Source organism: Pseudorasbora parva, chromosome 16, assembly GCF_024679245.1.
Source record: "Pseudorasbora parva isolate DD20220531a chromosome 16, ASM2467924v1, whole genome shotgun sequence".
Lineage (NCBI taxonomy): Eukaryota > Metazoa > Chordata > Actinopteri > Cypriniformes > Gobionidae > Pseudorasbora > Pseudorasbora parva.
In genome coordinates, this window is record NC_090187.1 from 38,725,119 (window position 1) to 38,750,541 (window position 25,423).

At 37.3% G+C, this 25,423-nt stretch overlaps 3 protein-coding genes across 3 annotated transcripts in view; 2 read left to right on the forward strand and 1 right to left on the reverse strand.

Annotated features, from left to right (window-relative positions):
- Window positions 1–5,750: 5,750 nt before the first annotated feature.
- Window positions 5,751–9,044, forward strand: pex11a (peroxisomal biogenesis factor 11 alpha). Its single transcript, XM_067419823.1, has 3 exons — window positions 5,751–6,188; window positions 6,305–6,420; window positions 7,735–9,044. Exons 1-3 carry the CDS (start codon window positions 6,133–6,135, stop codon window positions 8,301–8,303), a joined length of 741 nt encoding a protein of 246 aa, XP_067275924.1. The 5' UTR covers window positions 5,751–6,132; the 3' UTR covers window positions 8,304–9,044.
- A 1,414-nt stretch (window positions 9,045–10,458) lies between these two features.
- The window catches only part of LOC137042968 (novel protein similar to elongation factor RNA polymerase II (ell)), a 50,168-nt gene continuing 35,203 nt past the window's right edge, over window positions 10,459–25,423 (reverse strand). The window contains exons 5-12 of the mRNA XM_067418943.1: window positions 23,992–24,233; window positions 22,563–22,687; window positions 16,953–17,073; window positions 16,169–16,610; window positions 14,658–14,721; window positions 14,078–14,249; window positions 13,516–13,560; window positions 10,459–12,443 (exon numbers count right to left, since the gene is read on the reverse strand). Of these exons, the coding sequence (XP_067275044.1) occupies window positions 12,333–12,443; window positions 13,516–13,560; window positions 14,078–14,249; window positions 14,658–14,721; window positions 16,169–16,610; window positions 16,953–17,073; window positions 22,563–22,687; window positions 23,992–24,233 (1,322 nt within the window). The 3' untranslated portion in view covers window positions 10,459–12,332. The remainder of the gene's footprint in view (window positions 12,444–13,515; window positions 13,561–14,077; window positions 14,250–14,657; window positions 14,722–16,168; window positions 16,611–16,952; window positions 17,074–22,562; window positions 22,688–23,991; window positions 24,234–25,423) is intronic.
- Window positions 16,625–25,423, forward strand: part of fkbp16 (FKBP prolyl isomerase 16) — a 108,508-nt gene continuing 99,709 nt past the window's right edge. Inside the window, exon 1 of the mRNA XM_067418945.1 lies at window positions 16,625–16,812. The gene's annotated coding sequence lies outside the window, so the exon portion shown is untranslated. The remainder of the gene's footprint in view (window positions 16,813–25,423) is intronic.

Genomic DNA, 25,423 nt, shown 5'->3' on the forward strand with positions numbered 1-25,423 from the left:
TATTAGGCAGCTGTGTGCTAGAAAGATTAGCTGTCCCTCAGAAATACAGCCAGCAAGGAGTCGTTTTTCAGCCCCAAGAGGTCCCTCAGTTCTCGCCATCGTTGAAAAGCCACAAGACTTTTTGTGCATTATCTTTTCTTGTACTGTCTTCTTTTTTGTGCATTGTTTGCCTTCGCTGCCTGCAAAACCCGGCACTGTGAATTTTGAATGCTCTTTCTCTGCTATTATTTTGAACAGCACGTGGGCAGACCTGTAGCGAAAGCGGTGGTAGCCATGGTAGCGAGAGAGAGAGTGACAGTCGCCCAAGCCAATCACTTTCGAAAACGAAAATAATGAGCAGTGTTTATTGCAGATTAAAAAGTTCTAGTCTCTTGATTTTTATACTCACTTTTTCAGAGTACTTAAATTATAATTATGTATTGACATATAAAGAAAGTTTAAACAAATTTGGACAAAAGTGTTTTAGATCATTCTTACCTACCCTACCTTTAAAGACAAAATCTTAGTGTATTTCTCTCATGTTAAACAGCTTTTAAAAGTGCCAATTGTGTCTCTGTAAACACTTAAAGGTAGTTCACCCAAAAATGAAAATTCCGTCGCCATTTACTCCCCTCAAGTTGGTCCAAACCTGTATACGTTTCTTTGTCTGCTGTACAAATATAAGGAAGATATGTGGAAGAATGTTTGGCAGATCTTGCCTCCCATTGACAACCATAGTATTTTTCCCCTTTTATGGCAGTCAATGGGGGACGAGATCTGCTTGGTTACAAACATTCTTCCTAATATCTTCCTTTATTCAACGATTTCTTCAGGTCTGTCTGTCTCCTGTTGATGTAGTAATACAGTCCAGCTCTTCTGAGTTTCTGCCGAGTTACGCTAGCATGCCGGCTCACCATTGGCTGATGCTGTTCCCGTGAGCACCACGACACATTCATGTGATGACGACGCAGAAGCTGCATTGTATTTACAACGGAAACTGCGTAGAATACTGGCACAGGCTAGAACGAAATTGTTGAATAAAGTTGTTATTTTTGTTAGTTTTTTGCACACAGAAAGTATTCTTGACGCTTCATAAAATTAAGCTTGAACCACTGCGACACATGAGCTATTTTAACCATGTCTTGCCTACCTTTCTGGACCTTGAAAGTGATAATTAACTTTATCTAACTTTAATTAACTTGCTGTCTATGGAGGGGTCCGAAAGCTCTCAGATTTCATCGAAAATATCTTCATTTATGTTCTTAAGATGAACAAAGGTTTTGGAACGACAAGAGGGTAAGTAATTAATAACAGAATTTTCATTTGAGGGTGAAATATCCCTTTAAACCATAAGCAAAAATGACTTTAAATTATTTGTTTTTATTGGAGTTTTTATTGTTTTTCATTGAAGTGTTAAACTTTCTACTCCTGCATCCTATCCGTCTGCCATCCAGAACAGCAGCACAGCTAAAAAGGTTTGTTTGAGCGGTGCCCTCTACTGTACTGTAATCTGCATTTCAACAACATCTGGCAGGCAATATAATTAGTATTATCTACACAATGACAGCTGAAAGTGCATTGGTTAGAAGTATTGTTTGTCCATAAACCACATTAATATGCTTCAGGTACACTGTATTCTGGGTAAACCATCCGTGCTTTCCAAAATAAACTTCAGCCGTTCCAAGAAGGCAATCTCACGCATGCCTCAGGTATTCGGTTGCCAATCCATACTCACAAAACCATTTCATTACATCAATATAGCCTGATGGAGATTGGCAATAAAGCAGATAACAAGGTATACTGTGTGACATCTTAAAAGTGACAAAAAATGTCACTGCATATTTAATTTGGGGCGGCCTATTATCTGAACTGGCTTTCGAAATGCCACATTACAGCCCCTAGGTGGTTGAATTTATGATTAAGGTGTGTTTGGCAAAGACATTTTTTGAGGATCTACTAAACATTGTGTGAGACTGACAGTTTCATTCTTAAGGGGTTAAACACTGCCCCCTGCAGGTCTGATCTGATCTGACTCTTACACATAGCATGATAGCACACAGTGATGTTTTTTTTTTATAATAAAAAAATTATATTAATTCTATATTATATATAAGTAATTAATTCTGTGTAGATATGTTGACTTAACTTCATGAAAGATTCATAAAGCAATGCTTGACAGCATTAATGAACTCTGGCTTTAATCTTAGTTTTGGACTTAAGGTCAGCAATCAAACACGCTTACTACATTAATAATATATATTTTTTTAAATAAAAAAATAACATGCCCAATTTTAAATATTCTCTTTCAGGCTACATATCAGAAATATGAATAACCAAAATTCATTGTAGAAGTAAAACATGTAATAGTTTACATCAAAGGGAATAATCCAAGGCCGGGGGGAAATATCATAGATGATTCATTTTAAATTTCGCAATCTTTATCAACTTTATGTATGATAAAAATGAGTTCATCATAATTAAAATCATCGTTCACTATCTGATTACTGGGAGCATCTCTTCTCTTGACCTATGATTTTCTATATACTACTGAGAGCAAAACAAGGCCTTTTCATAATCATAAACCTGACATCTGTTATTGAATCTGGTATTAATATGGCAGATTAAGCCACATTACCAGGATATATTCTTACAAAATTGGTCAAAACTACTTTGGTAATCACATGGGAGCTGTTCAAATTGGCAAGCAGAATTGTGTATAAATAGAAGGCTGACTGCTAATCTCATTCAAGTCACTGCATTTACAATGTGTATTATGTAAAGATTTTCCTATTGTATTGTGTGACACACAAAATCATTTAATAAACATTTGCTAAAAAGATTTTACAGTCCTGCCCTTGTTGAGTCACTGATGATTTAGAATATACTGATGGCCAATATCTGTTAACTGTAAATCCAACGTAAACACACTTTCAGATTCTACTTTAAAATGCACACACACAGATGTCTGGTTCATCTTTGTAGGGACTGTCCGTAGATGTAATAGTTTTTATACTGTAGAAACTTTTTATTCCATCCCCTTACACAACCTAACCCACCTATCACAAAAAAAACGAATTTTACATTTTCAAAAAAAAAACTCATTCTGTAAATCTATATGCTTGTTTCTTTATGGGGAACTCAATTTAGACCCCTTGCTGGCTTTTAAGTAACAAAATAAGAAACACTGAAGTGTCATAAGGAACTGGTCCTAACCATAGACCGTAAAAAAATATAAAGGAAATGGTCCTAACCTGCAGTTCTAATCCAGGTATTTCCGGTGTCCAATCCAGATCTAGTCAGTCATTGGTCAGTTAAACCAGGAAGTACACAGACTTGTCCTTCCTCCAAAAACCTCCGATTTAAAATTCGAGCTCCACAACAAATAAACACATTCTAAAAAATAAAAAAAAAACAATAAAAAACAACAACAACAACAACAACAAAAACGACATAGCGTTAATTTAATTCGTTACAATTGTAAAATATATTTCAGGGCTCTCAAGTTTTGAACTGAGTTCAGAGTGAGATTTCGGCCGTGGGTTTGGCTGGGTACAGGGGTCTGATATGAAAAATGACAAATTCGTACAAATAAAATAAATATGTATTTAATTAGTGTGTTTGTGAGAGAGAGAGAGAGAGAGAGAGAGAGAGAGAGAGAGAGAGAGAGAGAGAGAGAGAGAGAGAGAGAGAGAGAGAGAGAGAGAGAGAGAGAGAGAATGGTTAGTGTTGTTTATTGGTGTTGGTAGCAGGTTTTTGAGGCCTTCAGCCCAGAGGATGGCGGCACCTTAACATGAGCACGGTCGCGCTGAAGTGAGCTGTGGATTACAACAGAGATTATTTTACTCTCAAATAATCTTAGACAAGCTGCCTATGATTATTGTTTGCTATATCAGTATGGTTGTATGTTTTCCTCTCTTTATGACAGCGGAAACAACTCCCACACCAATACCCCATCATTTTTTAGCCATACAGATAGGCTAAGTACAAGACATAATTATAAACTGTCTACTTTTATTTGTGTACACTCAAAATAACAACAAAGGCTGTGGATGCAGGGAACGGAGCACCCAACTCCAAACAGTCTTTATTTCAAATATGTATTTTGTTTATTAAAAGCAAAGTTTTTAATTTCAAAAGCATTTCTGAATTCAGTTAAAATAACAAAATGTAAAAAAAATTTTTTGGAACCATGCAAAATTTAATTAATTCTTGAATAACACCTATGTCTCCTTTCCATTAAAAATAATGGCTAGTGCGGTGATGTGGCATAATTTTTGGAATTGCTTGAACATGTTAAACACATCTAATTATTTCTGTAATACATTTTAATTTTAATTTTGCAACTTATATAAAGTATTAGCCTACAATATACAATTTATGTTTAAATTTTTATGTTAAAACTAGTGTAGGAAATAGCAAATGTAAATTATATTATTCAATTTGAATTATTATTTTGCTCCAAATGATGCACACATGGTATGGAAAATGTAAATGTAAATTTTGAAATGCATTGCCATTTTACATATTGCATTGCAAATTTTATATCGCTACACTTCAGCTTCCATAAATAGGGGTGAGCACGAATATATTTGATCTGTAATTAATGTTCGAAAAATAAAAATAATATTGCAATTTTACTATATTGCTTCGCTGGCCGCAAATGCAGTGAATCCATGATAAATCCCTCTAAATCTCGCAGTTTTAACTAAATCCACTGGGTGGTGCTGTGGAGCGGGTTAATAACTCGACTGTATTTGATCACTAGTGTCGTCTGCCTCGTGATGTTTGGAATTATTACTTAAATGAAAAGTGCAGAAGTGCAGAAGAGCACAGATGTTCACTGAGTGAGAGCGCAATAACGTACAGCAAAATGCATTTCATGCAAATCATGATTGAGACAAGGCTTCCTTTAAGTTTTGTTGAGGGATTAAGAACAGAAAACAAAGTGCTGTCAGAAACTTAACTTGACACCGTTATCTTTGTGTCTCTGCGTCTGTCATCGGGGTTTGTAGTTGCCAACTAATGGTACTTCAGCGAGCATTTGATTCAATGAGCGAGGCCGTGGCGTGAATCACAGAATGTGACGTTGGAATCAGAACGTAAACGTTATTGGGTGGAGGGAATATTTATCTTACCCAGATACAGCAAGTCTATTTTATGATTGGCTGTTCGGTCTCTATTTTTATTAGATTAACTGGTGCGTGGCAGGGCCGTCAGAACTCTATGGGGAACTCGCTTGACTCCTCTAATAGCGCGCGTATTACCCTGGCGATTTCTCTGCGTGAGAAATACAAGGTGTGGCGTGTGAGCGTGTGAATGGGTTGAAATGCGTGTGTCTCACGCCCAGTGCGTGAGACTTGAGAGCCCTGATATTTAAACATCAATGAACATCAGTGAACGTGAATGAATCGCTCTTTTGAGTCGGATCTTTCAAAGAAAAAGATGAACTGGTTCACAAACGATTCATTCCAACAGATCACGGAGGATTTGACATTTGGGGTGAAAAAAAGTGTTACTTAATAGCCGACCAGAAGAAATGTTACAAATAAAACGTACAAAAAAGGACTGTTTACAACTTAATCGTAATTGCAACATACAAAACTGTGATGCATGAAATATCCCCAAAAACACGCTTATTAATAAAATACTGCCTACATATGGCTTATGCGAGAATTAAAATAACTGAATTTAAATGATTAAAATCAGACTGGGATGCCAGTGACCGTGTGATGACGCATTTACGTCATGACGTAAAACTGAACTGTTTGAAAGAACCGATTCTGGAAAATGAATCGGACTTCTTAATCGCCACGAAAAAAGAGAACCTCCTGTCTGTCATAATTTTTTGTAATTTCATACTCATAAATGTTAAATCTCCTAGAATTAGTTAGCTCGAAGCGTTTTTTGTTTTTACAAGCGCGACACAATAATGTACTTGGCATGTGAAGTTTGTGTGGCTCCAGCGTGTGTTTTGTATGTTGCATGAACTTTCACCTCAGTTCCCACAGTCAAGCATGATCGTGTGGATTTGACCAAGACATACTGTGACAATACACGGATCTTTAACTTTGACTATGCACTGCTTTCCGGCTTTTTAGTCATTTATTCGTGAAAGAAATTTTGCAGTTTTGTTGCACGCTAGCTGTTGCACACATGGAAACTTTCATTAGCTTCACTAACCAAAGCCAAGGAAGGGATCGCATATTCAGGTCAGTGCTTCTTATCAAAGCATGTCATCCGTCAAAACAACATTGCATTGAAATTATTTCCTATAAAAAAAGACGATCGAGACTGTTTGAATATTTTATTTGTTTGTTTACTTTAGAGCAACCCAATATGCATGCGCTTTGGCGAAATACCTTCTGAGGAATGAGGCGAAGAGAAAAGAGCTGGTGAAAAAGCTGCAGCTTCTGGAGTCAAATATGAGTTCAGGGCGGAAGCGTAAGAACGAACATTTACCGTTGCATAACACAACAGTTCTTTTTAATTATTTGTCAGTAGTTGCTAGCGTGTATTATAGCTTTACTAGTGCTTATTTATTACGAATACTTATGAGACATTATTATTTTTGTAGTGATATTCCTTTACAGTTTAATGACATCAAATTAGTCGCTGTGAAATCTATTTAAGTATTCATTATGATTTATATGTACACATTATTATTTTATTATTCGTGTGGCATTGTAATCTTTGATCAAAGTTACACCCCACTCCCACTGAAACAACGTCTCTTCTCTGATGACGTGTTTACTGGTGTGAGGGCGGGGCAACCTGTCACTCACATGAGATCACAGCAATAGCAAACCACCATCCAATCAAATTCCAATGGACAAAATCAAGTCCCGCCCTACATTTTTATTGTGAGAGCACTGTAATAAGTAAGCTAAAGTCAGATTATGGCTACATTGTAGCTCTGTTAAACTCTTAATAGTAAGATTAAACCTGTTACTAATTACAAATGAAAAAAAAAAAACACACATATATATACACACACACACACACACACACACACACACACACACACACACAGTACTGTGCAAAATCTTAGGCACGTTAGTATTTTAACCCAGTATATTGTGTATTTTGCAATAGTGTGTCAGTAGGTAATATCAGTTTACCTTTTCAAACATTAGTTTGCCATTAATTGTAATAATCAATGCCAGTGAGATTTTTGTATGCAGAAGGAGTCTGACAACAGCTGTTTGATCCACACGGAGATCTAATATTTAGTTTATCAATTAACTTCTAATAACTAAATCAAATCAGTGTTTGGTGTGACCACCTTTTGCGTTTTAAACAGCTTTTGTCCTCGTATACTTGCTCATAGTTTTTCAGGGAGCTTTGCAGGAGGGTTTCTTTAAGCGTCTTGGAGATGTTGTCGCAGTTCTTGTGGATTTTGTTCAGTTTCTTCATGTAATCACAGACGGACTCAATGATGGTGAGATTAGATCTCGGTGTGGATCAAACAGCTGTTTTCAGACTCCTTCTGATACAAAACTCACTGGAATGGATTACAATAAATGGCAAAAACATTTTTGATGTAAAATGATATTACCTGCTGACAGACTATAGCAAAATATATAAACAACTGGCTTAAAAAGAGTAAGACTCTAGACTTTTGAAAAAGCCTAAGACTTGTGCACAATACTGTAGTAATTTAGTTTTACGGCATCTAGCTTGCCTAGAAAATAGCCTCTATTTTCACAGAAATGAGAAGAATATCATCCATAATGGGTCTGTTTTGCTGTTTTTCAGTATTCAGGCTTGGGAACACGGTGAACTCTATCAATGCGGCCAAGAGCACTCTTAATGTTTCTGACCCCGTGCTGCGCTTTTGCCTTACTTTTGCCAACTTCAGTCGTGCCTTGTACTTCATCTGTGACAACATACTCTGGGCCAGAAGTATCGGGCTGGTACAAGATATCGACAAGGAACGCTGGAGCTTGAACTCCACCCGCTTCTATTTCCTGTCCTTGGTCATGAATCTAACCAGAGACGCCTATGTGATCGTCCAACTTATGGCGCAGAAGTCTCGGGAAAGACACTACCAGCAAAAAGTCGACCAGCACCTTAATGAAAGCCCAGATGTGGCTTGTGTCATAGTGCCTCAGCTCGATGCGTTCCTCTTCCTCCTCCTCGAGAGCCTCAGGAGTCAGCCGTCTGTGGCTCTCGATACGCTTAAAAATGTGTGCGACCTTTTCATTCCACTTGACAAACTGGGCGTTTACCAGACAAACGCAGGTGTGGTGGGCTTCTGTGGGCTTGTTTCCTCTCTTTTAGGCATACTGTCAGTCTTGAGGCCCAACCTCAGAATCAAGCCATGATTTAGGGAATGAGGAAAGTGCTTGAGAGTAACATCCAGAAAGTCTTAAATAAGGATTTTCTTTCCTAACAAATGTTTTGATCTCATTTTAGCGTGAACGTAGACTTCTCTTAAGCTTACTTTTGTGACGAAATCTACTAGTTGTTGTATAAGGGATATAGGAGGATAGCACACATCCATAATTCAGCAGTGCACCTGCAAAAAATAGCATAAAAATAGCATAATTTAGGTGAGATTTCGTAGTGTGTGTTGGACCACATGCGGTGTACACTTTTATTAAAAAGAGTGCCTTGCCATATCTGCTGTTGTATTATCAGGGCAGTCCTAGTGAAGCAATACACCTGGATATTAAGCACCGTTTAGTACTTTTAATAGAGATCGTTGATCTGGTGATATTGAGATGATGTTTTTCCAATTTTGGAGCTTGTGACATTTATTTTCCAGGCAAAAGATGCTCTCTATGGCGGCAGATACACAGCTTTTTGAAATATGTGCTTTACATTTAGTCTCTTCTATTTGGAGAACCATCTGTGAAAATATATATATTCTACCTCATCCTGACAGATCCTAGAATTGTTTACAGAAGTGGATTTTATTTTAGGTGTGTGAGAGGGTTTTCCAATTTTGGTTTATCATGACACAAGACAAATTTTATTATGTTCTGATTCTACATAATTGGCACAAACTGCTCCAAGTACAAACTGTGAACTTTAATAAAGGAATTTTTATGCACTGTTAAAAATGTTCTGGCTTATTTGTTCCTCGCGTCTGCCAAACAGAATATCACAGCAGTTATACCACCACATTAGTATGGAAGCTTGTTTCCACCACTGAAAAAAAAAAAGTAATTGCAACTTTTATTCGGCCATGGAATGAAACAATTTAAACAATGATTGTGAGATATACACTTTGAAAGCCATTTTAAAGTTTTCAGGCCCCCAAAACACTGTTGTCATGTAAATTAATGGCCAAAAAGCATAAAGTTTCACTTTTTAGTCAAAAGCAGTGTTATGTAAACGGCCTTGGGATTTAAGCAGACAAAATGATTAGACAACTCCAATGAAATGCTGTGTCCGAAATCGCATACTCTCTTGAACGGGTACATATTTTGAACCATTACTGAACAACTGCTAAAAAAAGAATATTCTTTATGGTATGAATATAATCTGGACATACTGCATTCATCATGTTTCCCTTATCACGTGTCTCGATCAGTGGCACCTGCACCCTCCAATCACGTTTGAGAGGGAAACAACAAATTGAAGGTTTCTAAGATTTTTATTTTTTCCTTTTTTTTAGAAGTAGTAACGGGTGCTTTTGGTTATGGATAGAAATGTAGTGGAGTAAAGAGTACAGTATTTGCCTCTTAAGTGTACTTGAGTAAAGTCGTGAATACTCCCCAAAAATGATACTCGAGTAAAGAACAGAGCCCTCAAAATTGTACTTAAGTACTGTACTCGCGTAAATGTACTCCGTTACTGTCCAGCTCTGAATTCGGCATTATATATGCAGAATTGAATGCCATATTAAGAACTGGAAATTAAAAAATTCTGGTTCTCTATCGACTTTATTTTTTTTTTTTACACTTTTATTTTTTCAACATAAACGTTTTATTTCAGTTAGATGTCAAGGCAATTTTAGTCAAGTTTTTCATCCAGTATTTATATATATTTCAGCTTTTTTCAATGAAATAGTTTTAGTCAAAAATTAGCCTGACAAGCCAGACCCACATCAAGATGTTTGGTCTGGAAACTCACCATAGACAGGGCTCAATCTGAGGGGCGGATAAACGGTTGTCTTTCAAACTCCCTCTGCACGCGATAGGATAGCGCTACACCAACCAGAGCAACGAAGGTGAAGTGGTGGAGCTAGTTGACAGATTAAACTTTCGTTGTATCCGGTCGGCAAAACTGAACACATCTTCCCTTCTTAAGAATGACTTCAGTGCCGTTCTTTGTTCTTTTCTCAGAGAAAAGCTTAACTCCAAGTCTTCCAGAGTCGCGGTCAAAGCCGATTCGAAAGGCCGCCGTTCGCCAGCTTCTGTTGTTTACTAGTAGCACGCAAACGCAACTCAGCCGTCATTATGTTAAGCTCCGCCCAATAGCGGTACTGTGCTAAACACAAAGCAATGAAATTCATTAGACATGTCCATAGTATTAAGTTAATGTGGTCCAGTTTATTAAGGCATCTACATCAATACATGAAGTTGCCCCATGAAAGGATGAAACAAACTGTTAACAATAAAAAGAGCAATGCTATTTTGGCATTTATCAGTTTTCCAGCCAGATAACAAATCAGGATCAAGGATTAGAGGAACTAACACTGTAGTGACATAAATAACAGATCAGCAGTCTCCACAAGAGAAATGTCAAAGCGCAAAAGTGACACAAAAAATACTTCCATAATGTACATGATGAGGCTATGGGCATGAACAGGAATGACACGGACTAGAGGGACTTTGGAAAGACTCTGCTTCTACAATGTTTGGTGTCAGATCATTACGTAAAGTAGAAGACCGGTGAGATCTTCCATCTGTGTTCATTAAGTCCTACATTCTGGGAAAACAGACATACTGTATACTTTCATTCACATAAAACATGGCCCAAACAAAAGTCAGGATCGAGAGAAAGCCTGACAGAGTCACCTTCATGCTTTAAAGGGAAAGAACGCAGTTATTTCAAACTTCAAGAAATGAAACCAATAACGACATGTCAATAAAAAAGTTCCTGTAACATATCCAACAGATAAGCTCATGAATATGTTCTTTCATTAATCAATACATTTGTTTTGTTAAAAAAAAGATAAAGAAATGACATTTAGAAATTAAATGTGCTTTCAAACATGATTGTTTCTGCCGTTTAGTGTCCAAATAATAACTATAATAATGTTATCAACATCATTCATTTAAGGACACAGTGTGCTGTAGTGGTTTGAGCACTGGACCCTGGACACAAAACTCATGAGATTATCACTGAATGAGGTAACTGCGACTTTTTATCTCACAATTATGACTTTTTTTCTTGTATTTGATAACTTATATTGCAATTGGATGACAAACTCGCAATTGGGTGTTATAAAGTCGAAATTGTGTGATATAAACTCGCAATCCTGTTGCAATCAAGTTTGTCAGACAATTCTGACTTTATAACACATAATTGTGAGTTTACATCCAGCAATTCTGATAACAAAAGTCAGAACTGTGAGACAAAAAGTCACAATTACCTTTGTGTATGGAAATAAGCTTCCATATGTTTGTCATATTTGATTTTTTCCCCCACATTTTGATGCATCCAGGTTAAGCACCTTTCCTTTCATTACACAATCGGCTATTGTGTAAGGAATTCGCTGAGGAATTAGAGATTAAATTTGGATCCCAAAACTCATCATGTGGCTACACACACAAAAGAGAAAGGTCTGGTCCAATTGAGAGTCTGATATAGGTGCTTTCACACGGACGTTCTTATCACCCCAGAGCTGAGAAAATCCCAGGTTTCCCTTATTCTATCCAGTGATTAAACGCTCTATAATAGATGTCAAGATCTTACAAGTATACAAATATACATTCAGTAAAATATCAAAATAGAAACTGTGCTTCGATAACAGACAGCGAACACGTTAAGATAATCATCTCTCATCGTCCAGGCTTTATGATTGTACCATAAAAGCAGCCTGCAGCCTTGAAGAGCTCAGAGCTGAAGATAGAAGATCAAGGGCAACAGTTACAGGTATGCTGCATTTGGGAGGCGGGGGGAACGATTTTGGCTTAGGTTGTGTCTCACGTCTAACCAAATTCCTCAACACTTTTTTATCAAAATCAAAACTTTAAAGGGCTTAAGTCACTAGTCGGAGGTCTTGGCCTTTGTTTGATAGTTTGGACTCGGATCCTCTGCCTCCACACGGTTACCCACAGTTTGTGCGGAGGATGTGGAAATGCCTTGGCTCTCAAGGTCCTGCATTATGTCCACTGAGGAGTCTTTTGGTCCGTACGAGCAGACTGGGAAGGAGGAGGAGGAGAGTGGAATGGCTGGCACTAGGAGGGCGCTTGTGTGCGGTCATAGTCCAGAATCAGGCCTTTGATGTGTGATAGTTTCTGATGGAGATACTCGCAGCGTTTCTTTTCTTCCCGGTAGCCTGGAAACTTCTACAGGGACAGAGAAGATCATAAATACATAGAAAAACTAAATCAAACAAGTTAATCAATATTGATATCCTACTTCAGGGGCTTTCACACCGGGTAGTTATTGGAATTGCTAGAGTGCCTTCTGTGTGAACGCAAACCCGTCCTGGGATTGATCCCGGGATGGGGACCTAGTAACATTCCTGGATCAGTCCCAGAACGCACCATGTTTAAACAAAAGGCAGAACCGATGCTGTGAAAGGTGTGTCGTAGTGATGACGCTTAGTTTCTGATCAAATCAGAAAAAAAAAAAATATATATATATATATATATATATACACACACACACACACACACACACACACACACACACACACACAGCAAATAGATAAAGTCCAAAAAAGTTGCCGTGTTCCTTTAAAATGGCTGACAGCTTTTTAAAAATGCCGGGTAAAAGCGTTTCATAAGGCATGTGTTCGGCCAGTCAACATACACTGGTAGTTCCTATTGTGATGTGTCGGACCATACTCTGCTAATTTAGTCCCCCCAAAAGGCCCCCTATATGACTTAAATTGTTCCCAGTTCCTGTGGTGAGAGCACACCAAAAAGCGGGAACTTCCCCTATTAGTTACAGGAATCATGAAAGTGTTCCTCTGGTGTGAAAGCCCCTGTAAATGCTCAGCTATCAAAAAGAGCGGCATCTGCTGGACGTAAGGTGCACTACATATAATGTTCAGTTTTCATATAGACACAATAAGGCATACAAGGTCCAGTTAGGTTTTCATTTATTAAAAAAAAAAAAAGATATACATATTAAATGAGAGAGCTTAAACTTAAAAAACCTAAATGAACATTAAAAATGTTGCATTGGCAACTAACTGCAATAAAATGGTTACTAAAACTTGTTGAATTATTAAAAAACACTAATAATAATGGCAAAAGCAAAATTACTAAAATCAATTGAGTAATACTAAAATAATACTGAAAAAAGAAATTTGATTTTAAGATTTTCTATTCGATTATTCAAATAAGGCTCATAGTGAAGTTACGCGGTATAGTGAGTTAAACATGTGCTTTGTACACACAATTTTCTTACCTTCTTATACTTCCTATATTTCTCCATTATTTGATCTTCCATTACCTAGAATAATCAAAATCAAACATATTAATCTAAAATAACCTCTGATGTATTATGTAACTGTTAGATTTTATATATAATTATCTTGTAAAACACGGACACAAGAAAAACAAAACAAAAACAGTGCATTAAAATTACATTAAATATGGACAGTACTGTTCAAAATGTTGGGGTTGGTAAGATGTTTTGATGCTTTTGAAAGAAGTCTCATCAGTATATTACCATCAAGGCTGCATTTATTTGTTCAAAAATACAGTAAAACAGTAATATAGTTAATATTATATTACTGTTTTCTATGTTAATATATTTTAAAGTGTAATTTGTTTAGTGTTGGCCATTACTCCAGCCTTCAGTGTCACATGATCCTTCAGAAATATGCTAGTTTGATACTCAAGAAATATTTCTTATTTTCAAAGTTGTAAATGTGATATATATTTTTTTCAGGACTGTCTAATGAATAAGAAAGGACTGACTCCAAACCTTTGAACAGTAGTGTATATTATGTTTTTTTTCTCCATACCTTATACTCCTGTGTCCCAGGAGACAGTGTCTTTATCTTGGAGCCCAGCTGTACAAAAATCTCTGTGACTTTCCCTATGCGCTCGTGAAGGTCTCTGTACTCATCGTATTCCGCACAGAAATCCTCTTTGTACCTCTGTCGCTGCTCAGAGTCTGCAATAGTGTTGTATTTTCTGAAAAGAAAAGATCATTGAGGGAACTAAACCATTTTAACAGTGACAGTAATTCAAGTCGCTAGGTGAAACCAGTCCAGAGAGAAACCAGTAGGTGGCACTACATATCAAAATAAATGAGTATTCTCATTCTCAAGGAGTTTGTCTGACATGATCAGTGCTGTTTGTGACCTCTGACAGTTCATATTCAGAAAATGTCAAAGCAAAAACCACACAGAAGGTTAAAGGCCTGTGTGTGTGTGCTTTTTTTTATTCCATTCTGGTGTGTAAAATCACACACTATAGCTTTAAATGTGCAGCACTAGTCATTTTCTATTTCTTCATTCATTTATGATGCTATTCAACAGACAAGCTTTATATACAGAAGCGCAAAGCAGTAAAATAAAGCCAAAATCTGGTCTTACTTACAATAAATAGTCAGGCAGCTCATCAGGTGAGGCACGGGTAACAGGTGTGTTGGGCCGTTCATGGTCTACACATTAACACAGACAAGAATCATAAAAAGGTTTATATAATCTCACTACGCAAACATATCAAAGCGCCATATCACGCTGCCCGGGCTGATGGAGTCATTTATCAAATGTTGCGATAAGGGACGCGGAGAGTGGTCGATGCTGACAAGACGTCAAGCTCGAGCCGGCTGTCGAAGAGTTTACAGTGGGTCACCCAGCTGTTAGCGAGTTAATCATCCACTCTAGAACTAGGGAAGGGCGCAGACGAGCAGTAACCTCACACACACACATCTGTGCGCTCGCACACACACGTGCAGGAACATTTCCTGAATTGCTTGGCATGTCTGAACCTGTTCTGCCATCATTTGACTGGAAATGAAAGCATCTTGTAGTGAGCCACTTCTGAGAAGAACTGCAGTGGCAGAGCCGAGACGGGCTGTTTTCTTTTCTTTTATGCAATAGGAGTTATGAAGCATCATAAACATCTATTAGGGAAATGCCCTCTGAGAAACAATGACTCCATTGCCCTTATGGCAGTGCAAGAAATATTTATCATGATCACCACAATCCCTGCTAATATCACTGACTGACATTTTACAATGTAACAAGCATTATCATAAACTTGGATGAATAATAAGTGATTGAAAATTGAGGTATAATGTTATACAACTTTTATTTTTTATTATTCAAAATCTCTTGGCTGATAACAGAACCACTTAAAAACTGTTAAATAATTACTTTATATGTTAATAAATAATAATGCTATATATATATATATATATATATATATATATATATATATAACTTTTAAATTATAATTTTTTTTAAATGTAATTAAAGTAATATTTATTTTAATGAAAAAATGTATTCAATCAAAGCTTTTACATTTTTTTAAATAAAAACTGTGATACCTGTCCTGTGTGAATGGAGCAAGCAAATATACCATTACAAAAATTTATTATGGGCTGTAATTGCACTATTGGTATGAATAATAATTGTATTTTCCTAGTTAAACACACTACTACAATTCAAAAGTTTAGAGTTGGTAAGACTTTTTTAAATGTATGAATGAATGGAATGAAAAGTCTCATGCTCACCAAGACTGCATTTCTTTAATAAAAAATACAGTATATTTATTTGTACGATTAAAATAACACTTTTCTTTTAAAGCTCATTTCTGCCACAGAATAAAAAAATCTCACCCTTTTTTTGTTTACATCTTACAAAAATGTAGCAATTATGTTTTTAAATGTTTTATTTTGTGGCGGAAAAATGCATCCATACTTTTCTATATTTGAAATATATCACTTTTGATGAATTTTATGCATCCTTACAGAATTTTTTATTTATTTATTTTGAAATCTTACGGACCCAAACATTTAGGGTAGTGTATATTACTTTCTCTGCAAAGAATATATCATTCACCAATATATTGCAATAGATTTACTTTTAAGCCTTTTAACCCACCATTAATATTTTCTTGGTTCTGTTTGAGGTCCGGACTGGTCTCGGCCCACGCCGGTTTTAAGCGCTCCCTCTCCTTTTCTTTATGCTTCTTGGACTTCTTCTTTTTGTGCTGGCCGTTCACTAGCTGCTGGTCAGTGCGGATTTCTGGTTCAGTTCTTGTGTGTTTGGGGCTGGTGGGCGGCTGCTGTGCTGGCTCTGGCTGTTCTGGTTTGGGCAGGCTGTTGGACTCGCCGAGCTTGTGCCGCTGGTAAAGACCATCTGGACTCTGCTGGGCTGCATTGGTACCCCTCTGCGAACTTGTGTTTCCATGAGCGGAAGAGTTACGCCCCATGGAGGAGCTGAGATATCCATTGGAAGGAGATTGCAAGGGCATGTTCTGGTCTAATAAACGTTGCTTTTTCGGCGTCTGACTTTCTAGATGGTCGGAAGGCACTGGGCGTTTCTGGGAGAAAAGAAAGGAGATTTTCAGATGGAAAACAGCATGACGACTAGCAATAGTGTGGACCAGCAGCTTAATTGGCTCCTGCAAACAGCAGTGACTGAAGCGCCTCCAGCATCTCCATAAATAAAGAGCAGACGGCGCCAAGCATGATCTTCACAAGAAAACAAGAAAGAAAAGGAGGCTCTTCTCACTCTCATCTCAGGTAAATCAATCATATTCAATGACAAACCTGTGCGCACAACAACCTGGTAGTCCATTTCAGAGATTATACAACATGCAAAAGCTTTAAAATGAGACTCCAAGGAGAAAAAGTAGCACTTCTTTTTATAGGTGCATATTTACCACGGAGAGATTCTTGACCGGGCTGAGTTGGGATGGAGAATCCCCTGAGGTTTTGTGGAATGAATGGCTGGATTGGAGGCTTTTCAACTGGCTACTGCTGCTGCTGAGAGGCTGGAGTTTTCTGGAACATCAGAAAGTGAGACACTGTCAAAATGTCATTCTGTGCAGTCTTGCCAGCAGGAAACCTTTGCTAATTAAGTTCTGAAACAAATCCGTGAACCGTCTCAAGTTGAGATAAACTTCCTTGTTCCAGGAATCTATAAAAAGGTGGCGGTGCAGTTTTGCTTACAGGAATCGAAAGACCTAAACAGGAAGAAATCAAGCTCAGGATCAAGGTCTAGGATTCGCTCGGGTGTTGATTAGTTTGGGCCGTTCCCAACAACACGAACACTGCTGCACAGCGTTCATACGGTCAGAGCGCCGGGGCTTGTTAGTATAGCTTAGCATTTCCGGGTAACTGATAATATCTGCAGTGAGACTGGCAAAAGCCTCGATAACGTCCAGTGACGAGAACAATGGTGCCAGAGACATTCCTACTCGGCTGGAACTTTCCTCTGGCAATCTGCTTCCTACAGCTCCTTCCTCTTATAGAGCTGCTTTTTCATCACACGGAGGATCGTTCCTCATAAGCGTCCTAATAAACTAATAAATAAATGCCACCAGTTCCAATGTCTGAGGTCATTACGTTTTTTAATTATACTTTTATTAAACAAGGATTCATCAAAAGTTCTATTTTAAATAAATGCTGTTCTATTAAAACTATTATCAAACTTTTCAACATTAATAAGAAATGTTTCTTTAGCACCAAAATATATTAAATTGAAACATTTTTAATTTTTAATAATATTTTACAGTATTACTTAAAGTAAATGCATCCTTTATTAAAAATCTTTCTGACCCTGAACTTTTGCAGTAGCAGTGTGTGGATGTTTCAACAAACATGCTGTGTTGTGCAAGTCCCATTCTGGAGATTATTGCAAGAGTGTTTTGAGCTGTCCCATTATGACCCTTTGACTGGCAGTGCACATAAAAATCGAGAAGCAGAGGTGAAGGCAGCGAAGAGACTGAAGTACACAGTCAGTTAGGCGGAGTGTGGAAAACCTCCCAAATACACGGCTGCCAAGCATGTATTTGGCAGGATGGCTGCCGTTTATTCCTCTATTGTTCTGGGTCTGAATGCGGCTGCACAGAAGCTTTCAGCATAATTCCACTCAACAGCACAGTGAATCGCATGGCTTCCTGCTCAGACAGGCCTATTAACCACATCATCTGTGCTAAAACGCGTAGTTAATAGGGTCTCCAAAACACATCATCTCGGCAGACTGCGGGGGCAAGGCCTGGATGACAGTACTGTACTAAACGTCATCAGCCCTTCTTAGTCAAAGAAAGTTGGGAAATAATACTGTTACCAAAGTTTAAAAGCATGTTCCTGAGCAGGGTTATTATCCTTACCTAAAACTAAAACTATTAAAAACTGTGTTAATTGAAATACAGCTGAAATTAAATGTAAATTTAAATGAGAAACCTAAACTCAACAAAATGTAGAAATGTTGCCTGTCTGAAATTAAGTTTTAGCACTAAAATTGCTAACTGGAAATAAAGAAAAACTGAAATTAAATTAAACCTAAATAGTAATATTACAAAAGTTGTTTGTGTATGCTGTGAGTATCAGGATGCGAGTAATTAACCTTTTAAATATAACATAAAATCGAAATGACAATGTCTAAATATATCCTCAAATGCAAAACCTAAAAAAAGATAAATGAGAAATAGTGATCTCCAATACTCTTTTGAGCAACTAGACTAGAGGTACATGCATTTTTATTTTTAAAGAGCCATACAGGCATTAAGTGTGTAAACCAAGGCATTATATATGAATATGAATTTTCTGGCCCTCAATTGCCTCTAATTTGCATTGGAATTTAAAAACGTTATCTCTATTTTAGCCTTAAATACACAAACAGAAAAATAGATATTAAAAAAAAAAATGTAAATGGTGGTTAATGGATCATAACAAATATTATTAAGTTGCCTATGGAAGTAAAACTGTGCCACTTGATTTTGAATTCTAATTTTTAGCACTGAATTTTTTTACATCGAATTTTTAACACTGAATTTTATTTTGCATCTAAATCAGACTTTGAATTTTAAAAGCCATCGAATTTCTAGCTCTGTTTTTTTTTTGACTATGACATTTTTTCAATGTTTTAAAAAAATTCAGTGTAAAAAGAAATTCAACGTCTCAAAAAATTCAGTGTAAAAAAATTCAACGTCTCAAAAGATTCAGTGTAAAATAATTCAACGTCTCAAAAAATTCAGTGTAAAATAATTCAACGTCTCAAAAAATTCAGTGTAAAAATATTCAGAGTCAACATCCGGGTAACCAAGGAGAAGCAATCGATCCCTGTATCAAATCATCCAACATCCAGCCAATCATTTACGCTCCATTGGTCATGTGATGCTGAAACAGGAAGGCGGGGAACAGGGCCGTTTCTACCCTAGGCGAGATTCATATTGTAGTAGGTTGTGGGAGTGGCTATGGTTAACTTATGAGCTACTCGTAATTAATGTGCACAGGTGATGCGGGTGAACCCTGATTATTTATGGAATGGGTGCGGGACGCTCGAGAGGGACGGTGTGATTTGCGTGTGCGAGGAGCTCTCATTTGTGGGGAACGCTAGACGGCCGCTCGGGACAAATAGTGTCTCCGGCGGTGAAGATAGTCAGTTAGTGGGGGGCAAATGTGTTAGAGAGTTAGGGGTTCAAGCGCTGGATAGGAGAGCTCTTTAAAGGCACATAATTACCTGCTAAGTGATCTGACCCGCACCCGGACTGTGGAGGATGCTGAACCGGAGAGAATAATTTAAGCCTACTGTGATGCAATCGACAAGGGGGAACCCCCGAGTGACTTCCCTGCTGACGTGATCCCGTCCCTTATGACGGCACCCATAACAAGGGGGGTAACGTGTTTTATAAAGTGTTGTGTTTTAACTAATAATAAAGCAATTGATTGTAAACTGCCCTCCTGGTGTAGTGTTCTCTGCCTCCATTATATCCGGTTGTTACAATATGTTGCACCCCCCCCCCCCCCTTTTTTTTTTTTACTTCAACTTATTAAGTAAATATGACTTCCTTATTTCATGGGCATATTGTACATGCATTAATCGAATAATGTAGCTAGGTTATCTCTGAGATCACAGATGTTGGGGGGTTCGGGGGCATGCTCCCCCGAGAAAAATTTGATTTCTATGATCTACATATGTGTATTTTAAGATGTTCTGAAGGCCAAAAAATTAGATAACAATAGCTTGAAAACCATGTCACTCGGCGCCGCTGCGGATTGAAGAACACAGTGAATCAAAGACTAAAAGACGGGACGAAGCAGTAGCCGAAGCCTTGCGCCAGTTTCATGTTTTAAAGGTTAATCACATATTTTTTTAGGGGGGGCTGATGCATAAGTTCATAAAAAAGGGCCTAGTGACGCCCATGGTTATGACAGTATTAGCCTACTTAATCAATTTACACTAAACAGCTATCTCTGATGTAAAAAAAATAATAATTCAAATTAACTGCTATAATGTTCTGCACCTGAAATGAGCATGGCGTGTGGTCCGTCCAGTACTAATATTCAGTGTAATGTTTTGCTCACCATTATGATAGAGGGACCAGCTTAGTAGAGAACAAGTAACCAATAAGTAGGCTATACCTGTATATTTCGCTTTCTTTTTACGATACTGAGCCCCTGATGGCTTTGACCTTTTCATGATGATGAAACTAAAGCACGCTGTAACGAGTAGAAATATAGTGTGGCGCCTTTAAGAGTTGCGAGCGCTCCCTGCAAACGAAGTCTGCATTTTGTGAATGTGCGCACTGAGTCTTGAGCTCCCATGTGTGGGGATTATTTTCTGTTTTCTGTTGCTAACAGTTATTTTGTTTTATTAAGTAATGCTGTGGATGGAAAGGGAGTTTGTGATGAGAGTTCAGCGGGGAATAAAGTGCGATCTGTTTGATGTTAATCGCCTCCGTGTTTGCATCCACTACAGTTACATTAAGTGAGCTATCCGCATTTTTCACTCGGACACAAGCGTTACAATGCCACGGATGACGACGTTCCCTGCCGCCCTCTACATGATCTCATTTCATTACAGCAGCTCCACTATCACCATGGCGACTTCACTCCAATAATCGCAACTAATCATAATGCCTTGAAATAGAAAAAGTACGAAATATTAATAATAAAATATATATGAAATAACTAAAAAATCTTGTTGGGGCGGGGGCTCATTGACGCCCCCCAGCTGTTGGCGCCCTAGGCGACCGCCTAGTTTGCCTATGACTAGAAACGGCACTGGCGGGGAAGTTCACTTCAGGTGAGCTCCAGAGCTCAGCAGCATGGCTCAGAACACACACGATGGCGCTTCAGTGAGTTTACTCATGACCAATGGAGCGTAAATGATTGGCTGGATGTTGGATGATTTGATACAGGGATCGATTGCTTCTCCTTGGTTACCCGGATGTTGACTCTGAATATTTTTACACTGAATTTTTTGAGACGTTGAATTATTTTACACTGAATTTTTTGAGACGTTGAATTATTTTACACTGAATCTTTTGAGACGTTGAATTTTTTTACACTGAATTTTTTGAGACGTTGAATTTCTTTTTACACTGAATTTTTTTAAAACATTGAAAAAATGTCATAGTCAAAAAAAAACAGAGCTAGAAATTCGATGGCTTTTAAAATTCAAAGTCTGATTTAGATGCAAAATAAAATTCAGTGTTAAAAATTCGATGTAAAAAAATTCAGTGCTAAAAATTAGAATTCAAAATCCAGTGGCACAGTTTTACTTCCATAGTTGCCTAACAAAAAAATCTCCTCAAAATATTAAATAAATATTATTGAACTAAAATATAGTAGATTTATTTAATTGATAAAAAGTTACACTTAAGATGTTTGGTCACTTTTGACCACCAAGGAGAACGAGTGTGACCCTAAGGGTTAAACTTAAGAAAAAGATATTAATGTTGTCTCTTTCACTTCCCAGAAAACAAATGCTGCTGTAAATGTTTTCGGCGTAGTATTTAATGCACATTATGCGTAAATATTTAGCATACATTTCTGCAGATATAGTGAAACTGATGTCTTAACCTGCTTAAAATAGTTTGGAACTATTGAGAGCTCAATGAATGTAAACAGATCATGTAATATACACTTATGAGTGACAGTGTGTTGGTTGGGCGAAAACCCTTGCTAGTGTGCAAATTTAAGAATGGCCTGATTTTATACATTTTGAGCATTTTAAATGAAAAATGAAATGCTGTGCCAAGCTAAAAGTTGGTTAGAAGAGCTGTATGAAGTTGCAAAAAACAAAAAAATAAAACAGCGTACACCCTTTTTTTTCTTGTACACTCCTACATCCCAACTGCAAAGATATTGTAAGTTAAATTATGATAAATTAGGGTCTGACTCACTAAAACGGCAATAAATATTTATAAAAAGATACCGATATTGTAAGTTAAATTATGATAAATTAGGGTCTGACTCAATAAAACAGCACTAAATATTTATAAAAAGATACCAGGAATGTTGTGAGAATTGAGAAAATGTACCTTGCCAACACCCTTTGAATGAGTTGGCGCTCTTCCTCCACATAGCCGGGCCAGTCCCTCCGCACATGTCTGTAGAAATCATCCTTTAGAGTAAAGCTGTGGTCTTTGGGATTGAGTTTAGCCACCTGAAAGGAAATATACAATAGAATTATACTCCTAATCAGAAACTGCCCTCTGTTCCCAAATGCACTCAAGAAAGCAATACTTCAAGAATGACTCGAACCATCAAGCTTTCCTTCAGTCAGCATTTTTTTGAAGAAATGTGACACTTCAGATTTTTTTACGAGAGAGAAAAATAACATACGATAGGCCTTTTAAGGACATTCTTAAATACATCCAGAGGACAATAATTCAATTCAGACCTCGTAAATGTAAAACAGAAAGCATAAACGTATTGGAGCACAGGACGTTCTGTAAAGCACTTCTACAAATGGGACGTGAAGCCAGCACAACCCTCCTTCTGTCAAAACATGATCCATTCTCTAAATATCATTAAGGCAGCAGGCTAATTGCTACCGCAACCTCTCCTTGTTGACTGTGCAGGAACTCCTGAATATAAACGCAGCAGGAAACATTCAGCAAATAAACCTACTGGCAAAATCAGCCACGGCCATCTCGTCTGCCCAATAGTGAAGCAGCTCTGGACATAAACTATATTATCTGTACAAGCTGAATAATGTGTATTTTGAAGTAGTGTTGATGGGTGTGTTCCGGGAAAAAAAACAAAAAAACTTGGCATTGGTGCAGAATGTAACACTGACAGAGAATTTTAATTAACAAAATATTATACAGGCTCCAGACTAGAACTAAAATGGTCACGAAAGTGACAAAAAATTGAAACGACAACCATTTCAAATCTAGCCTCCGTGAGCATTCATACACAGATATGAAGATATCATCTTGCGGACTGGCCTTAATTACATTTTCAGAAAGCCTTTCCTGCATGCGGTAACGAACAGCGCAAGTCATGATTTGTGAACAAACAACTCTTATGAACGGGTTCTCTTTTCTTGAGTCGGTAAAATTGATTCATTAAACACACTTGAGCAGGCTTATGAGTTAGCGGTTTGAATCAAATCCCCAAATCAGCATTCAAATGATTTCTGAAGGATCATGAGACACTGAAGACTGGAATAACAAAGTTAAAAAATTCAGCTTTGCCAAAAATATATATTTAAATAGAAAACTGTAGTAATATTTCACAATTTTGAATCGTGTAAATGCAATCTTAGATTGAACGTAAGACATTACAAAAAAATCGTACTGACCCTGACATGTCATTTAAGCCGAAATATATTTTTTCCAAACAGAGTGATATTTATATATGGCACAAGTACAATCACAAAAGTATATTTGTCCATTTATGCAAATATTTGGTGTGTTATAGGCATTTTCACTGTAGCATGCCATGACATGCCATGTGTTTTACCTCATCCAGCACAGCGCTCAGGTCGGCCTTGTCTTTGGGGCTGGCTTTCTCCCTCTCCAGCCAGAGCAGGAGTTCTGGCTTGCTGTAGGGCTTTAAGGCCAGAACATGAATGACACGTTCCTTCAAGGGCCTATGGGCTACCAAACTAGGTCCACCGCTCCTCTTGTTGCTGGGTGAATGTCTATTAATGTTGTCAGAGTTTGTAGGAAGGCCTTGTTTCTTCTTAATCTTCACACATTTACCTGAGGGAAGAAGAAAAAAAACACACCAAGAGGTTTTTTTTAAATATTGTTACTTGGACTGTAAAAGAAAACCATGCACCTTTTGTTCAGTTCTAGGTAATAACTGATTATATGTAATCTGGATTACAAAAAAACAAAAACAAAGTACATGCAATTAGATTATGTTAAAAAAATTATTATTGATTACATATTTCACACAAATGGCAGTAATTACGGACCCACAAATGATAATTAAATCAGGTCCCACTTTATATTAGGTGGCCTTAAAGGAACTGTATGCAAGAAATGTATTTCAATTAATCATAAAATGGCCCTGATATGTCACTAGACATTAAGAAATCATGTTAATTTCAAATACTTCTATGACAAGAGTAGTCTGAGTAGGATATTGTCATTTAAAAGTTGTTGTTATTGTGTTTTGCCATGAAGCTCCACCCTCCACCTAATATCTACCAATCACGAAGTCAGTAGTGTTTCTATATCCGGGTTGCCAGATCTGCTCTAGTTACCGCAGATTCAGCTACAAACGTTCCTGCTGGATCCTGCAGCTTATCTGGCAACTTTGAGTCGGAGGGCACAATCTTACATACACTTCCTTTAACTAATGTGTGCCAACATTTAAATTAATAATTTGATACAATGCACTTATTATACATGTTTTTACATTGTACTTATATTTTTAAAATTACATCAATATTGCAAATGTACATAATTATGATATGCAATGGCTCAAGATAACTGAATGATGAAAACTCTTACATTTTAGACTGATGCAGATAGCAGAGAATAGGCGACACATGACTGTTTAATACATGTGACATGCTTAATGTTAATATGCGCAATAAGCGAAGTACTCGCTCGCAGAACAAACCGCCCTAGGGCAGCGCTTAGTCTGATTTTCATCTGCCGCAGCTCATATAGACAAATACACAAAGTTATGGCAAAATACATAAAAAAGGCATAAACAAAGACAGCTGCCTTAAGTGGAATAACCAGTTGAGAAAGAAAGCGAGCATGTAACAATATATTGGATATGTGCAGCTCTTAAAGTGACAGCAGCCTAATAAACCTGCTTCCATCTGTGTGCTTAATTAATCAAAAGCCAAAGAGAAAGTCACCCACTGCTCTTGACGGAATAACTTTTGTAGCATTTATACGAATCAGTCTATATTTAATTCTCACAGTGAATA

Coding starts and splice junctions, on each gene's coding strand:
- pex11a (XM_067419823.1), top strand. CDS start 6,133: ATGGAAACTTTCATTAGCTTCACTAACCAAAGCCAAGGAAGGGATCGC. Junction 6,189..6,304: donor GGAAGGGATCGCATATTCAG/GTCAGTGCTTCT, acceptor TGTTTACTTTAG/AGCAACCCAATATGCATGCG. Junction 6,421..7,734: donor TATGAGTTCAGGGCGGAAGC/GTAAGAACGAAC, acceptor GCTGTTTTTCAG/TATTCAGGCTTGGGAACACG.